Below are 17955 nucleotides of genomic sequence, written 5' to 3' on the forward strand. Positions count from 1 at the left end.
ACAGGCAGCAATGCTTTTACTGTTTATTATTTAAATAAATATTTACAACTTTTTGTATAAATCAAATGTATGCACAGTCATAAGAGGGAGGGGGTAAAAAAAGAGCCTTTCAGACCTTCCACATCGTTTATTATAAATGTTATAGTACGCATTTATCTACACGACCGTTTGATATAGTACAGTGTAAGTTATTAAGGAATAGAAGGATGATAACTGTTCACTAACCATGTAAAAAAACCAAAAAGGAATTAAGTCACACTGTTAATGAAATTCAGGCACAACATCAAAGCAGAATGGCCAGCCTGGGTGAAATAAACCGCAAAAAATATTTTTATGGTATAGGTTACAATGCCCTGCCGCTTTGATGGCGAACAGCATATGGCTCAGCAAATATGTGAGCTAAAAAAAAGTTTTTAAAAAAATGCCCAAGCTACAGTTCTAAACATTTCTTCTTCAGATAAGAAGTTCTCACATTGTTAGTTTGAAATGTTGCGATAAAACATGATGGAGGGGAGTAAAAAGGGTGTAAAAAGTGAGCAGCCATTGGAGGGGGGTGGGGTGGGGTGGGGGGACACCATGTACTTGATCGCATGTTAATGCATGGGAATAAAATACATGATTCGTGTCGTACAAAGGAGTATGAGGGCCATACTGGAAGGAGGGGGGGGGGGAAAAAATAAAAATAAAAAATTTGCATATTTTTGAGAGAGAAAAAAAAACAAGTATTTTGCAGATTGAAGTCCTTAATTTTAGGAGAATAAAGGCATATATTTTCGAGATAAAAATGATTTTGCGAGAATAAACTCGTATGATTTCAAGTCACTTCAAGCTATTGGAATTTAAGATAAACTCATACATTATCCAGAATTTAGTTGTAACATTCATTCATTCATCTTCCGTTCCGCTCACCCAAGGGTCACGGGCGTGCTGGAGCCTATCCCAGCTATCTCCGGGCGAGAGGCGGGGGTACACCTTGAACTGGTCGCCAGCCAATCGCAGGGCACATAGAAACAAACAACCATTCACATTCATACCTACGGGCAATTTAGAGCCTTCAATTAACCCACCATGCATGTTTTTGGGATGTGGTAGGAAACCGGAGAGCCCGGAGAAAACCCACGCAGGCACGGGGAGAACACGCAAACTCTCTTGCGGGGCCGGGATTTGAACCCCGGTCCTCAGAACTGCATGTTTTCAAGCAAATAGTGCTATACTTGAGTTACGTATTTTTTAGAATTTAGATTTTCCTGAAAAATAAGGGTACATTTTGAATATAAAAACTGATCTTTGGTTTATCTAAAAAAATATCCAAATTTATTCTCCTAAAATGATGCCTTCAACACTGCAGTTTAATTATCATTTTTTTCTTTTCAGGGTGGCCCCAATATTCATTGGTGCATTCAAATAAATCTGTCATGTGAGCAGAAAGGGTGAATTTGTTCATCCTGAGATTGGAACCAATGTGTGTCCATTTTGTGGGGGGAAAAAATTGAGGTCCATCAGACGTCTTTTGGCGAGGGGGTGTCCACTCTCGGTGTCGCCCTCACCTCTGTGCTCGACCGTCATACAGAGTCAGTTTTGGGGCGTGGCGAGTGCGTCCCGCTGACAAAGTTGTACACCAAAAACTGCGAGGTGCCGAAGTAGTGCGTGGCGAAAAGCTTGCCGTCAGGCGTCGGATCCGAGAAGGCGATCTCATCTTTGCTCAGGTAGGAACCGTAGATGAAGTTGTTTCTGCGCAAAGAAAAAAATATGTTTGAAGTTCATTGACTTGCTGTTTTGTCACGGGTCAAACTGAACAGGTTTAAAAATTAGAATTCAAGAAAAATGCTCTTTAAAAATGTGAAAATCCATTTTGATGAATCGAACGAGTAAGCAATTCAAATAATGATGGTGTCACATTGACCAATCTATAGTTTTTGGTGAAACCAAGAAACAAACTGGCCAATGTGATCCCTTTGTAGTTAAGAACTCAACAAAAACATATTTTACGAATGGAAAATCTAAGTTTGATGACAAACACAAGTGAGTGATTGTAGTAGTAGCCATAAATATTGACTGACTCATCCTTGGGTCACATCGACCCATGCAGTTTTTGGGTACTCAACAAACGGGTCTATTGGACCCGTTCAAAGGTTACAACTCATTACAAAACACATTTTAAAACTGTAAAAAAATTGGGGGATGAAACAAATGAGTGAATGATTGTAGTATATGCACAAAATATTGACAGAGAATTTAAAAGAGGTCAATTTGACTGGCAACTTTAGTGTTATGTGGCGATGAGGTGGCACTGACCTGAGGCACTCGACCAAGCGCGAGGCGATGGCTTGCCGTCTCAACATGCTCACCACCCATATGCGGCTGATCCCGCACAGTGCCGGCTCGGCCGTGGTGGAGCAGCACCACGCCCTTTGACGCTCAAACATCACCTTCTCCCCTTCCGAGCCCTCGGGTTCGGGCTCCTCGATCACCCGGAAGCCCTGCGGAAAGGGTCAAAGTGATCCATTGATGTACGCGTGCTGAGCATAGAACCTTCTACGAGTGTCCTGGTGGACTTACCTCATTGATGTGCTCTGCTATGAGGCATCCCGCCACTTTCTTGTCGTTGGTGATGAAGAGAAAGGTTTTTGTCAGGGAGGGACACTTTGTCCCCACCTGCTGGAAACCAAGGTCATTGTCCACCATCTCCCGTATTTCTTCAACCTGAGTCGCAACAAACTCAGTCATTAGTGCTTTTTTTTTTTTTTTTACACTGGGTAAGTGACAGAAAGCGGTACTGCTTCACACTGTCGCCACATCTTGACTCCGTAAACAAATACAGTGCAGCTCAGCATCTGGATAGCAAACGTTTTAGTTAGCAAAACCGGGGTCCCCAACCTTTTTGAAACTGAGAGCTACTTATTGGGTACTGATTAATGCGAAGCGACCAGTTTGATACACAATTCTGAAATAACTAATATGCTGAAATGACCCTTATTACGTTACCCTTAATATGTTATTATTAATTAATGATGTTCATTTATGTGAAGGCACTGATCATGTCACAATAATTAGGAAACTGAAACTATCAAGATGCATCACTATTTCTATAGCGCTTTTCATACTAATAATAAAACTAATGAACTTGATTTCACTACTGAAATAAATGAACTTTTCTAACATATTTTAATTTATTGAGCTGTACCCGTACAAAATAATGCGAAAATTGCAAAAAATATAATCGTTTCCCCCCCCCCAGAAAAAAAAAAGAACTTGACATAATGTAATGTTATTTCTTTGTTGTGTAATCACCGAATCGTGATATTGTTGATATCGTTGGCAAAATATTGCAAGGACTTCGTATCGTCTGTGGACCTGGCAATTTTCCACCTGGGGGGTAGCAACAGAACCGTAACAGACTGCCTGAGTGTAAGGGTATTCTGCAAGGTCGGGACAGGGGCGTCAAGTTTAAGACCCTACCACTGAGATCTCCCACACTGTTACGTTAAAAGCAAATGTCAGTATGTAGTACGTAAGTATTTAACACATCATCTAATTATCTGTGCTGCTATCTAAAAATGCAAAGTTTTCAGCAATATTACTCCTTTGGTGGATTCTGCATAAAAGGCACAGGCAGACAAATGTTGGGTCTTCTGTTACAGCTCTGATGGTGATTTTTTGCGGGATCTCTGCATGAAAGAGGCTATTAGTGTGTTGAACTATCACTGGCAAAAGGTTGCGACTATATCTTATCGTGAGTCAACCTGGCGTCACCTTTGGAGTTAGTATCAGTCAGAAGAACAGAGGTGAGGCACTGCCTCTATGTAAAAGTATGCCTCGAGGCTGGTACAGGGGTGTCAAGTTCAATGCCCAACACCCACTTCACCTGCCCTGTTGTGAAAATAAAAGGTCTTCTGCAACGGCTGTGATGCGGCCATTTTGTAGGATCTCTGTTTGAAAGCGGCTAATCAAAAACTAGTTTTCTGTACCTTCTTGAGGGCGTATTTGGGATCATCAGGCAGGACAAGAATGATTTTGCCATCGGGGAATTCTCCCAGGATCCTCTCCTTTTTCCAGCCCTGGTAATAACAACAAAGTAAAAACATGATAAAACAGTCAAGTTTCTCAACAAATTCCGAGACAGCCAAAGTTATGCTAATGGCTGATTCCTCTCACCACGTATTTGACGGCACTGATAAACTGGTTGTGGAAGAGCAAATGTTGCGATTCGTCCTCGGGGTTGGCGGCAGAGTACAGCATCCCACACACGCTGCAGGCCACGGCTCCAAAGTGCTTCTGTCCTGCATCCTGTGGTACAAAGACAACGGAAATGTAAGATCCCAACAAACTGAATTAAGAACAACGTTTTCCATGAATCTACTTACAATGACAGTTTGGCTATCATCTTTGTCAGCCTCCTTTAGTTTCTTGACTTCTCTTTGCAGACACGCGTCAGAGAGAGGAGTCTGTAACTCTTGCTGCTTCACCACACCACTGCAAAGAATATATATATCATGAATACAGATTACAGTTGTTATGAAGAAAACAATAGGACTTACTCTTGACAAGATGTTTCTGATGCATTCTGGGCTATCCTGGAGGTATTGGTCTTTTGGCACTCATCAGCAACTGCAAGCAAAACAATGATTATTGTAAACAACAAAAGTTTTGAAAAAGCATGGAACAAGTAAACATAAATAAATAAATAAATAAAATCTGACCTGCAGGCTTTTCTTCGCATTGCTGTGCATCAGAAGGATTAGCGCTCTCTTTCGATGGAGGGGGACTTTTAGGTGGACTTGATGAACTTGAAGCAGCAGCAGTATCCTAGAAAAAGAACCATGGGTTTAATAAAGTAGCATCAAAAATGTTTGACAGCTTCAAATTGATCAAAAATTGTTACCTTGCTTTCCGTGTCTGTTGTTGCCTGAAGTTGCAAGGTTTTCGCGGGACCTGGAACTCCCTCAGCCTGAGGACCACCAGCCTTCATCAGGGACGTGTTTGAAGCTGCTGGCTGGGTGGTCTGAGCTGGGGCAGCGCCAGTAGTTTTCAGCTGGGGCGAAACAGACGGCGCCTGCTGCGATTGAGTTGCAGCCGAGGCAGGTTTTGATTGAAGAACTACAGCGGACGGTTTGACGGGAGCAGATGTGATGGAGGCTTTTGACTGAGGGGTTGTGGCAATGGCATGCTGTTGACTGGGAGAACAGGCAGGTTTGGACTGCGCAGCGGTTGAAATGACAGGTTTTGACTGACCTGGGATATGTCCAGCAGGGGTGGTTAAGGGTTTAAGTTTTGGCTGGCTGGCAAGTTGGGGCGTGGCTTTCGATTGGACCAGGGGACTAGACCGACTTTGGGGCTGGTTAGGCCTGGGCAGAGGACCAGACCTTTTTGGAGGCGCTGGTAACGGATCATCGTCAAGTTCAAAATCATCTGGTGAATACCTGGGCCGTGGTTTGTATGGTTTGTACTCGACAGGCTGAGGTTTTGACGCCTTAAGTCCGTTGGGCATGGGCGGGGGTACAGCAGGCAGAGATCTCCTGGTGGACGATCTGGTGACTTTTGGGGTGGGAGCTGGAGGAGGAGTCACCTTAGGGGCCTGAGACTTACTACTTTGCCTTGTTATTCTCGTGTTTTCAGCTTTAGTGGGTTCAGTCGGCGGTGTTTCCGTTTTAGGGGGTTCAGTGTTGACCTCTAGTTCAGTCTTGGAGGCGTCCACTTTAGGTGGTTCCGTTTTAGCAGCTTCAATATTGAGAGTCTCAACCACAGGAGGTTCTGGCTTGGGTGATGCTGGTTTGCTACTTAAGGCAGGACTTGGAAGCAGGGATGAACTGGCTTTGGGTGCAGGACCAGTGGTCGTGGCATTGGTGGAAAACAGAGCAGGTGTAAACATTGATGCTTGCCAGTCCATGTCCGAGAACATTTGATTGGCCTGGTCAGACTTCATTTTCTTCATGCGTGCCCATGACATTTTCTCCCTTTGGAGTTCGACCTGTCTTAGCTTTTGATATCGAGTTAGTTTCTTCTTCTCGTGGGCCTTCAGCGGTACGGAAACTTGTGAGACGAAGAAACGCCTCTTTGGCGGGTCCTCTGCCAGCTTGGATTCAGCACTGGGAGGCTGCACCACAGGGGGCTCCTCAGCATGGGGCACCTTTTCTGAGGAGCTTTCGGTTTCAGCGGGAGGTTTGACGTCAATGGCGGCTACTTCCTGCACGCTCACAGGTGGATTTTCCTTCTTGGCGGCCTCACTTTTAGCCGCCGCTTGTTTTTCCTCCTCAATCCTCTTTAACAGCATGCTGTCCGTGGCAATGTCCTCAGCAATTTCATGACACAAGGCTAAGAGGTTGAGCTGCTGCTTGTTGGCTGTTCTCTTCATGGTGGCAGCTTTCTGCTCTGCCAAAGCAGCCAGACGCGCTTTGGTTCTTGCTTGGGTGTTCATTTCTTGCTTTTTGGGCTTCTCAAGGACAATATTGCTGTTAATGTCTGGCTTTAAAGATACATTGTTTGTATTTAAAACAGCTTCATTTTCAGTCTTTTCCACTGCCTTTTGAAGAGAAGGTCCTTGAGTGGCGGCTTTTTCTAAAATCATAATATCGCTGTCTTCTTCGTTGCCGACCTCGACCACTACAATCTCATGACCGATCTCCATGTCTTCCAGAATTTGCAACTCTTGGAGGGCCAAGTCACCCCCGGCGTCCTCTGTCACCTCAAAGTTCACACCATGAGGTTGAGAATCGGCTGTTTCTACCATGATGGATGATGGTTGAGGGGAGCGGTCTGGAGTCAACTCAATAAGTTCTTCTGAAGGTGGTGCAGTTAAACCTTTTGCCTCTTCACCTAAAGGAGTCACTGCAACATCTTTGAACTCAGCGGGCTGCTCTTCAGTCTTCAAAAGGCAGGTCTGTTGGGGTCTGTTTGTAGCTGTGAACATGCAGTTTGGATCCACCTGGTTCAACAAACAGGGGTTGGACAAACCTGATGCGGCAGCGGCTTGAGAGACGATATCTAAGTGAATTTCGCCCTCTGTGACCGGCTCTAGAATGACATATTGCTCAGATCTACGGTCTGGTACAGCAGGGACAGCCGAAGGTGCCGTCACTAGGAGGTCGTCCTCCAGGTGTTCAGAAGCCTCTGCCACAACCACAGAATCTGTAGACAGAACCTTTTCTTCGCAGGCGAAGTCAGCTGGTTCATTGACGACTGTAGCAGATGATGTGAAACTCTCTGGAGCTGTGGTGGTCTGTTGTAGTTCCATCACTTCAACTGCTGCTTGTCCATCTGTCTTTTCTAAGTTGGAAGGTTCCTCATTTTCTAGTTGCAAGTCGTCCTTCGTGTCTTGGGCATTTGGTAAATCCTCTAAAGACAACAAAGCTTGCATCTCCAAAGCCAGAGCAGTATCTCCAGCTCTGCTTCTCTCTGGACTCGTCTCTGGAACTGTGGTTGTCTGTTCTACCTCCATTTCAACTACTGCTTGGATGCCTGTACTTTCAGCAGTTTTCACATTTTCCAGTTGCAAACAACTAGCGCCCACGCTTTCATTAATAGATAAGTCCTCCTTCATTTCCTGGGTACTTGGTACATCCTTCATTACAACTGCTGCTTGGCCATTTGTCGGTTCTTCTTTGGCACTTTCATCATTTTCCAGTTGCAAGTCACTAGCCTCCACACATTCATTAGTAGGCATTTCCTCTTTTCTGTTGTGAGCACTCGGTAATTTTTCTAAAGACACCAAATCTTGCTTCTCCAAATTAGTAGCTGCATCTCCATCTCCATTACTCTCTGGAACTGTGGTGGTCTGTTGCAATTCCTCCAGTTCAACGGCTGCTTGGTTGTGTGTCAGTTCTTGTTTAGCAGTTTTGTTATTTTCCAGGTGCAAATGACTAGCTTCCACGAGTTCATTAGTAGACAAGTCCTCAATTTCTTGTGTACTTGGTACATCCACTAAAGAAACCAAATATTTCTTCTCCAAAGCCAAACCAGCATCTGCATCTCCATCTCTGTTCCTCTCTGGAGTACTCTCTGAAACTGTGGTGGTCTGTCGTACCTTCATTTCAACTACTACTTGGCCATCTGTCTGTTCTTCTTTGGCATTTTCATCATTTTCCAGCTGCAAGTCATCCTTTGTGTTTTGGGCATTTGGTAAATCCTCTAAAGATAACAAATCTTGCATCTCTAAAGCCACAGCAGCATCTCCAGCTCTGTTACTCTCTGGAACTATGGTTGTCTGTTCTACCTCCATTTCAACTACTGCTCGGACGTCTGTACATTCTTCAGCAGTGTTCACATTTTCAAGTTGCAAATAACTAGCGCCCACGCTTTCATTAACAGATAAGTGCTTCTTCATTTCCTGAGTACTTGGTACATCCTCCATTTCAACTGCTGCTTGGCCATTTGTCGGTTCTTCTTTGGCAGTTTCATCATTTTCCAGTTGCAAGTCACTAGCCTCCACACATTCATTAGTAGGCATGTCCTCTTTTCTGTTGTGAGCACTCGGTAATTTTTCTAAAGACACCAAATCTTGCTTCTCCAAATTGGTAGCTGCATCTCCATCTCCATTACTCTCTGGAACTGTGGTGGTCTGTTGTAATTCCTCCAATTCAACGGCTGATTGGTTGTGTGTCAGTTCTTGTTGAGCAGTTTTGTTATTTTCCAGGTGCCAATGACTAGCTTCCATGCTTTCATTAGTTGACAGGTCCTCAATTTCTTGTGTACTTGGTACATCGTCTAAAGAAACCAAATCTTTCTTCTCCAAAGCCACACCAACATCTGCACCTACATCTCTGTTCCTCTCTGGACTACTCTCTGTGGTAGTCTGTTGTACCTCCATTTCAACGACTGCTTGGCCATCTGTCTGTTGTTCTTTGGCACTTTCATTATTTTCCATCTGCAAATGACTTACCTCCGCACTTGCATTAGTAGGCCTGTCCTCCTTTGTTCCTTGAGTACTTTGTACTTTCTCGAAATACACCAAATCTTGCTTCCCAAAATGAGTAGCAGCATCTCTATCTTCATTACTCTCTGGAACTATGGTGGTCTGTTTTAATTCCTGCATTTCAACTGATGCTTGGTCGTCTGTCAGTCTTTGTTTAGCAGTTTTGTTATACTCCAGATGCAAATGATTAGCTTCCATGGTTTTAATAGTAGACAAGTCTTTCTTCATTTCTTGGGTACTTGGTACATCCTCTAAAGAAACCAAATCTTTCTTCTCCATAGCCACAACAGCATCTCCATCTCTGTTACTCTCTGGACTACTCTCTGGAACAGTGGTGGTCTGTTGTACCTCCATTTCAATGACTGCTTGGCCATCTGTCTGTTCTTCTTTGGTACTTTCATTATTTTCCAGCTGCAAATGACTTACCTCCGCACTTGCATTAGTAGGCCTGTTCTCCTTTGTTCCTTGAGTACTTTGTACTTTCTCGAAATACACCAAATCTTGCTTCCCAAAATGAGTAGCAGCATCTCTATCTTCATTACTCTCTGGAACTGTGGTGGTCTGTTTTAATTCCTGCATTTCAACTGATGCTTGGTCGTCTGTCAGTTTTTGTTTAGCAGTTTTGTTATACTCCAGATGCAGATGATTAGCTTCCATGGTTTTAATAGTAGACAAGTCTTCTTCGTTTCTTGGGTACTTGGTACATCCTCGAAAGAAACCAAATCTTTCTTCTCCAAAGCCACAACAGCATCTCCTTCTCTGTTACTCTCTGGAACAGTGGTGGTCTGTTGTACCTCCATTTCAACGACTGCTTGGCCATCTTTCTGTTCTTCTTTGGCACTTTCATTATTTTCCAGCTGCAAATGACTTGCCTCTGCACTTGCATTAGTAGGCCTGTCCTCCTTTGTTCCTTGAGTACTTTGTACTTTCTCTAAAGACACCAAATCTTGCTTCCCCAAATGAGTAGCAGCATCTCTATCTTCATTACTCTCTGGAACTTTAGTGGTCTGTTTTAATTCCTCCATTTCAACTGCTGCTTGGTCATCTTTCAGTTCTTGTTTAGCAGTTTTATTAAAGTCCAGATGCAAATGATTAGCTTCCATGGTTTTAATAGTAGACAAGTCTTCCTTCGTTTCTTGGGTACTTGGTACATCCTCGAAAGAAACCAAATCTTTCTTCTCCAAAGCCACAATAGCATCTCCATCTCTGTTACTCTCTGGACTACTCTCTGGAGCAGCTGTGGTCTGCTGTACCTCCATTTCAACTGCTGCTTGGCCAGCTGTCTGTTCCTCTTTGGTGCTTTCATCATTTTCCAGTTGCAAATGACTAGCCTCTGCACTTTCATTAGTAGGCCAGTCCTCCTTTGTTTCTTGAGTACTTGGAACATTCTTAAAAGACACCAAATCTTTCTTCTCCAAATTAGTAGTGGCATCTCCATTACGCTCTGGAACTGTGGTGGTCTGTTGTAATTCCTCCATTTCAACTGCTGTTTGGTCACCTGTCGAGTTTTGTTTAACAGTTTCGTTACTTTTTAGGTGCAAATGACTAGCATCCTTACTTTCATTAGTACACAAGTCCTCCTTTATGTTTTGAGTCTTAGATACAGCCTCTGAAGACGCCAAATATTGCTTCACCAAAGCCACAGCAGCATCTCCATCTCTGTTACCTCTTGGACTACACTCTGGAACAGTCTGTTCTACTTCCATTTCAACTGCAACTTGGCCAGCTGTCTGTTCCTTTTTTGCACTTTCATCATTTTCCAGTTGCAAATGACTATTCTCTGCACGTTCATGAGCAAGCAGGTTCTCCTTTGTGTCTTGAGTACTTGTTACCTCCTCTAAAGACACCAATGCTTGCGTCTCCAAATCAGTAGTGTCATCTCCATTACTCTCTGAAACTGTGGTGGTCTGCCGTACCTCCTCCATTTCAACTGCTGTTTGGTCATCTGTCAGTTGTTCTTTAGTAGTTTTTTTATTTCCTAGTTTCAAACGATTAGCCTCCATGCTTTCATTAGTCGTCAAGTCCTCCATCATGTCTTGAGTACTTGGTATGTACTGTGAAGACCACAAATATTGCTTCTCCACAGGAGTCACAGGTTTTCCATCTGCATCAGTCTCTGGAAAAGTGGTGGTCGTTTGTAGCTTCATCATTTCAACAACTGCTTGGCATCCTGCCTGCTCTTCTTTAGCAGTTTCCACATTTTCCAGTTGCAAAAGACTAGCCTGCATGCATTCATTTGTAGACAAGGCCTCCTTTGTGTCGAGAATACTTGGTATGTCCTTTAAAGACATCAAACCTTGATTCTCCAAAGCTATAGCAGCATCTGCATCTTCGCTACTCTCTGGACTACTAATGGGCTCATACACAATCTGGTTTTCAATTTGTGACTGACTGGCTGCCTCGTTCTGCTCTTCTGAAGATTGGGGTACAGTAGCAGTGACAGCCGGTTGGGCCAAAACAACAATTTGGACGACATCACATTCAGAATCTTCTCCTACAGTGTCACGATTACTGAACATCTTTGCAGTAGCGTCCTCATCTTGCCAACTTGTCTCCATTTCTAACGTTGAATAAACAGATTCACTCAAAAGATCCATATGATCAAGACTAGTATTTCCAGAATCAACAAGAGCCAAAGTACCGGTAACTTTCGCCACCTCTTCGACTTGCCGAACTAAAGTAGTAACAGCATTAGAAGTGGCTCCCGTTTCTACAAAAGTGTTATTGAGATGAACCTCTGCAATAACACATAAATTGTCTTCATTCTGCAGTTGTATTTCCTTACTAGAAGCTGAAATCTTTGAGACGGACTCCGGTGCTGATGGCATGTCCATTTCTGCTTGGTTCACAGCATCCTCTGAACTTCTGGCGACGACCTCTGTGACATCCTCATTCTCCAAGATTGAGACGACAAGTGTAGATTCACTGGCCTCCTTGCGCATTTCCTCTCCTTCTACGATTGTCCTGAAGTCCATTTCTACTTGTGTGAGACACTGTGCGGTACCCATGTTTTCATGGCAGCCATTTGCGGTAAAATCTGGAGCTGTTTGAACATCACATATGCCCGCCGCAAGTTCTTCGACTTCTTGCTTCTCGTCGCTTCCAGCTAGGTCAGAATCCCCTGGTGCTGATGTTGTTTGTGGATTTTGTAGCAAATGCGCATGGTTAAGGTTTATTGCATCATCTTCATTTGAAGAATGATCGGTCATGGCGTCTTCACAAACCTCAGGAGGCAGCTCAGTTTCATGATGTATTTCCAAGTGAGAGGTTTCCCACATTTGACCTTCTAGGTTTTGTGTCTCGTAAGAAATCTCAGATGCTGACGTGGTAACATTCTCCTGTGCGACGGAATCTTCATGCTCCATGGATATTTCTGCCTGACTATCATGAGCATCAGGAAATGTTGCCTCTTCCTGGTTTTCTTCTATGAGGGCTTCAGAAGACATATCTGCTGTTGGATGCATGTCCACTTCCGCTTGGCTTATTTGAGTTTTGGTTTCCCCCAGAAGGTTCACTAAGTCATTATTTCTCTGCATTTGGAGATCAGCTGGGCTCACAGATGTTGCCACAGGGACAACATTCATATTGTTTTCATATTCACAGACGTTGTGGCTGTTTTGACTTAACTCCATCTCTTCACCCTCATGGGTTTTTTCCTTTTTCTCCAGAACAGCAATATGTTCTTCAGTTCCGCTGCTTTTGATATTTGTAGGTGCTAAATCTTTCTGTATAACAGCAGATACATCAGTGACGTGATTGCTCACTTTTGGGCTGTCCTGGAATTTAACATCTTGTACTTTTTCTGAATTAGAACTGATTGAGTCCTCAGTAATGTATTCTAATTTCACTTTGTCTTCATTTTCTGCAGATTCAGTAATTCCAAGATTAATCTCTCTGTGACTGCTTGGTTCATTGTTATTGTGAGGGTCTATTTCCAGCGAATAAGGAGGATGCTCCACATTCTCTGAGGTAGCTGAAGCCGTGATTCTCACTTTGTTCATCACTGCTGTAGAATCTTCAACATGCCTATTTTCCTTTTCCAAAATTGAGAAATTTCCACTCATCATATCCGTATTTGAAACGTCATCAACATTTTGTGTGGGGTGAATATCGATTTCCTCCTGAAGCGTCGCAGTGGCAAATCTTCCCTCCGATGGCATTTCCACATCTGTCTGATGCTGCGAGACAGTGACACATTCATGGGCCATCTCCATTGTGCTGTTTTGGTTGTCGGCCGCCTCACAGTCTGGTGTCAACACCTCAGTTGTTGTTTTTAGGCTGTCAAGTGAACCTAGTGCTTGTTCCAGCTTTTGTTCAGAGAAATTCTCGTGGATGTGACTCTTAGACTTCATATGCTTCTCCTCAACCAAACCTTTGGCATTAAAAAAGTCTCTAAGGACCTCTTGTGGGGTGGCTTCAGTTTGCTTTGTCACATTTTGTTCAGTCTTTCTACTGGAGTTCATTATTAGTAGATTTGCTTCAACTTGACTCTGTGGGTTTTTATCCAACTCCACTGGATTTTCCTCGACTTGACTCCCCGCACTGAGACATCCTACAAGGACTTCTTGTGGTATGGGTTCAGTTCCCTTTGAAGGTGAAGGATCCACTGACTCCATTGATGTTAGATTTTCTTCAAGTTGACACTCTGTGTGTTGGTCAGATTCCAGTTCACCCTCTGAATTACGGCTTCCTAAAAGGCTCTCCTGTGCCATGGGTTCGGTATCTTGCATACGTAAAAGATCTAGGTGACACGCTAGGTTTTTATCAGAGTCCATTGCAGTTCCATTTTCTGCCTTATTTGACTCTATTTGATATTCCTCTTCATTAAAACTGTCCACGAGGACCTCTGGTGATGTTGGTTCACTTTCTTCTGAAAGCGACAGATCTTCAACATGACTCTCAAAGTTTTTACCATCCTCCACTGCTGTTAGATTTTCTTCATTTTGATTCTCTGGGTCACCATCGGACACCATTTGATGTTCTTTAACTTGACTCTCTCCATTAAAACAGTCGGCAAGCACCTCTTGTAGTGAGTGGTTTTCAGTTTCTTGTGAAAGTGAAGGACTTGCTAATACATTTTCTTCATCAGGAGTTACTGGGTTTCTGTCAGACTCCACTGATATTGGATTTACTTCTTCAGTTTGACCTCGTAGGCTTTCTCCGACCTCTTCAATTTGACTCTGTGCAGTAAAATGGTTAACCAGGACCCCTTGTGGTGTTGATTCCGTTGAAAGTGACAGATTTTCGGCTACATTTTCTTCAGTTTCTGGTTGACTATAGCACTCCACTGTTACAGTTTCTTGAACAGCATTCTCTATTTGAGGTTTTTCAATTTGTGCGTTAAGACTTCCAATGAGAACCTCTTGTGATGCGGGAACCGTTTTCTTCGAAGTGGACAAATCATCTATTGATGTTGTTTGAGTTTGTCCTATTTTTGTCATATTTTCGTCAGTTGCATTCTCTGGACTTTGACGGGACTTGATTTGACCCTGTGCATTATAACTTTCAACGAGGACCTCTTCTGACGTGGGAACAGTTTCCTTCAAAATCAATAAATCTTCGGCCAGACTGTCTGGGTATTTATCGGACTCTGTCGCAGTTAGGTTTGTTTCCATTTGACTCGCTGGGTTTACAGAAGATTCCATTGCTTCTTCAGTTTCATTAGTTGGATCCATCTGAATTTCCTGGCCTGCACACTCTGCATTGTGAATTCCTACGAGGACTGACTCAGCTGGACACTCTGAGGTTCTATTGCTCTCTAATTCAATTTGGCACGCTGGTTTTCTATCGGGCTCTGCTGGTATCACATTTTCTTTGATGTGACTTCCTTGATTTTCCTGAATATGCCTCTCTGGGTTTCTCTCTAAAGCTATTGTTAAATTATCTTCAATCTTACTTGCCGAATTTCTATTGAACTGGTTTGTTATCTCAATCTTGCTATTCCAGTTGCTACCAGTGTCCGTAACAGTTAGGTTTTCTTCAGTCTGATTCTCAGATGCTGACGTTAGAAGTTCTTCAAACTGGCTCTCTCGGTTTTGGTCAGACTTGGTTTCTGGTGCCTGATTTTCTTCACTGCTAGTCTCAGGGTTACAACTTTCTACTACAATTTCTTCAGCTGTGGCAGTGGGGGGCATCTGATCTTCTCCGCATATGTCATAAAGACTCATTAAGACACTATCTGCCTTCATTTCATGCCTCCGCTGCTCTGTATTTTGTGTTAAATCCTGCTTTATCACACTTGAAACAGTCTCTTTATATTCACTGCTACAATCTGTCTGACAATTTGTTCCGTGGATTAACTTTTCGAGATTTACATCTCCGTTTCTGGAACAAAATGTTCCCACTGACTGGCCTTTAATGGTGGCAGCAGCCTCTGAATTAGAGTCCATCACGGACGACCCTATGGCATTGTTAGCTGTGAGACAACGGCCCTCTGTTATTTTTCTGTCCATGTTTTCAGCTGCGAATTTGACACCAGCTGCTGTACATTCAATGCTTAAATTTTCCTTTGTGGTGTTTTCCGCAGAATTGGCTGTACTGTCAAGACTGGAGTCTGATGCTCTACCATAACTGTGCTCATTCTGTAAAAAGTCTGTTGTCGAGGGTGCTAACTCTTCACTCACTTTCAACAAGTCACAGCCCGGCTTGGTTCGTACTCGGTTTGAGTATTTCTTGATGCAACTTGAATTGTCGCTCTCAGTGAATAGTCCATGGTTGCTGCTGTCGCCGGTCATGTTGTCGTCATCGGACTCTGCGTTAACACCGTCTGATCGAGCTTCCGGACAGATGGCACTTGTGTGTTTTGTGACGGATGGACCTAAAGTGCATCTGAGGGGGGAACTCTGTCGGCATGACTTGGCTGGGTTCCCTCCCACTTCTTCTTCTTCTTCTGACAATTTCCTCTTGGTCCGAGGGGCAGCAGTGTCTATCTGTTCTTGCATATGGATTTCTTTGAGGGACCTGATGTTGGTTGCTGGTGTGGTTTCAATCCGGAGTGCTTCGCTGTCGTCATCCAACCTCCTGGATTTGGCTTGAGGATCAAGGGGCTCCTCGGTTCCCCGCTTTGAAGCTGGCATTCTGTCAAAAACAAAAACATGAGTGAAATATATGACAATGTCAGTGTGAACAAATTGTGGGGATCTGGTTTAAGCGGGGTACACATGCACAGATAATAGGGCCAAATTTGAGCATTCGGTATTTCTCTGAAGATTATCCTGTGTTGCATGGTGTGATTTTTTTATCTCCTTGATCTGCTTGGAAAACAGTCGGGCTGACAATCATAAATTTTAAACATATGAAATATTTTAAAGCTGGGTACACACATACTGACAATGGGGACAAATTTGCTAGTTTCACAGTTGCTGTCAAAGTCAACAAAGGCGCGATTGTCGGATGTCTCTAAAAGAGTATCCTTAGAGATTATCCTGTGGTATGGGGTGTTTTAAGAGTAGGGCTGCAGCTATCAAATATATTTAGACTCGATTACTCTAAATGGACTATTCCATTGATTAATCAAATAATATGATAACAAAATTAAGTAAACAGTAAATATATATATATATATATATATTTTTTTTTTTTACAATTACTGAGTTTTAACTGATTAGTGTTTATTTTCTATTGTTGAATAACCCAACAGAGTCAAATAAACAACAATTAAGCAATATCACACGAGTGGGAGGAATGTACTCACCAACAAACTTCCTGTTTACTGATTAATGGGGAGGGCTACAAATTTGATACACACATCTTAGGCTGCTTCAGGTTCAACTACGTGTCAGTTAATAACTTATCCATACTACGGCTATAAAGGGCAAATACTTTCATAATAGATTAAACTATTATTTTTTTCATAAATTGATTATGATTCAGTTGAAAATAGGCAAAAATGTTGATCATTGTTTTCCGAAGCAAAAGCAGATGTTTACAAAAGTCATTCTGATTTAAACACAAAGATAATCAGTCTGTTTTAATGTAGGACTACAGAAACCAGGTAATATTTACTGCTGAGACAATGAAATCAGAGGATTTGGAATTTTTTTAAGTTAAACAATGGCTCTAAATGATTACATGATTATCAAAATAGTTGTCAATTTATTTCATAATCGACTAGTTGTCGATTAATCGATGCACCGCTTATTTAGAGCGAATTTTCCTATCCGATTTGCTCGGAAAACTGTCAGGGCTGACAATCACAATCATTACACTTGTTCAATATTGATGATGGAAAATCCTTCTCTGTGATTGCAATGTGAAACACAACAATAGCCAATGAGGAAACAGTTTATTCGTCTCCTACTTCTGTCTTTTCTTTGTATTTATCAGCAGTCTGGATGCCCCACTCACAGGTCAGTCTTGGTACAGTGCATGTGGGGGTGTACTGCATTGGGGTACACCACGCACGATAAGTGCTGATTTTTACCTCATATATGGTGTCGCTCACATTTCATAACTCAGCTAAAATGTTGAAAATCCCTATTTTTGTCCCCTGCGTTAGTCATTTGCACTCTGAACTTTTGATGCACTCATACAATGAACTACTGTAGAACACATGGGAATATGTCTCCAAAATGTTTAATAAAAACATGCAAGATGGTTTGTGGGTGACGTACACCCCAACGTAAACAGTTGCCAAATAGATGCATAACAACGCGGGTACCTATCGCGTCACCAGCAACACGAATTACGTTCGCACGTAAATCAGTGTCTCGATCTAAAATTTTAGTGTTCCAACGACGCAACACTGCAGCAGTAGTAAGATCAGACAAGGCAGCTTGTTCGCAAATCGTGGCTACATGTTAGCTACAAGTGCACAGCGGTGGTGGAGGCTAAAGCTAGCAACTCGGCAACAAAACGCGGCTCGCGTCTAAAATAAACAAAGCAGCAGCTCCGCACAGCAATCGGGGGTTTAACCGAAGGTCGCACATGATAATGATGTCAGGAAAAGAGGGATGAATCGACGTGGAAACTCACTTTGATGCTTTCTTTTTTTTTTCGTACACCAGCTGTTTTTTTTTTTCTTGTGAATAAAAATTGACTGTACTTCC

The 17955-nt window shown here is 42.9% G+C and overlaps 1 protein-coding gene across 2 annotated transcripts; it reads right to left on the bottom strand.

The window, feature by feature from the left end:
- Positions 1–9: 9 nt before the first annotated feature.
- LOC133469997 (uncharacterized) lies at positions 10–17953 on the bottom strand. 2 transcript variants are annotated; one of them, XM_061757773.1, is made up of 10 exons: positions 17882–17953; positions 4883–15985; positions 4701–4806; positions 4539–4608; positions 4365–4473; positions 4156–4287; positions 3969–4058; positions 2560–2703; positions 2296–2480; positions 10–1731 (listed from the first exon to the last, which is right to left on the bottom strand). In XM_061757773.1, the coding sequence occupies exons 2-10, from the start codon at positions 9563–9565 to the stop codon at positions 1563–1565; spliced, it is 5688 nt and encodes a 1895-aa protein (XP_061613757.1). In that variant the 5' UTR covers positions 9566–15985; positions 17882–17953; the 3' UTR covers positions 10–1562. The 2 variants fall into 2 exon arrangements, with proteins under 2 accessions (XP_061613757.1, XP_061613756.1); XM_061757772.1 differs by lacking the exons at positions 10–1731; positions 2296–2480; positions 2560–2703; ... (3 more) ...; positions 4539–4608; positions 4701–4806 and having other exon boundaries at positions 8658–15985; positions 17882–17947.
- Positions 17954–17955: the final 2 nt, after the last annotated feature.

The sequence above is a fragment of the Phyllopteryx taeniolatus genome, chromosome 20 (genome assembly GCF_024500385.1).
Source record: "Phyllopteryx taeniolatus isolate TA_2022b chromosome 20, UOR_Ptae_1.2, whole genome shotgun sequence".
NCBI classification, from domain to species: Eukaryota; Metazoa; Chordata; class Actinopteri; order Syngnathiformes; family Syngnathidae; genus Phyllopteryx; species Phyllopteryx taeniolatus.

Coding starts and splice junctions, on each gene's coding strand:
- LOC133469997 (XM_061757772.1), bottom strand. CDS start 15,984: ATGCCAGCTTCAAAGCGGGGAACCGAGGAGCCCCTTGATCCTCAAGCC.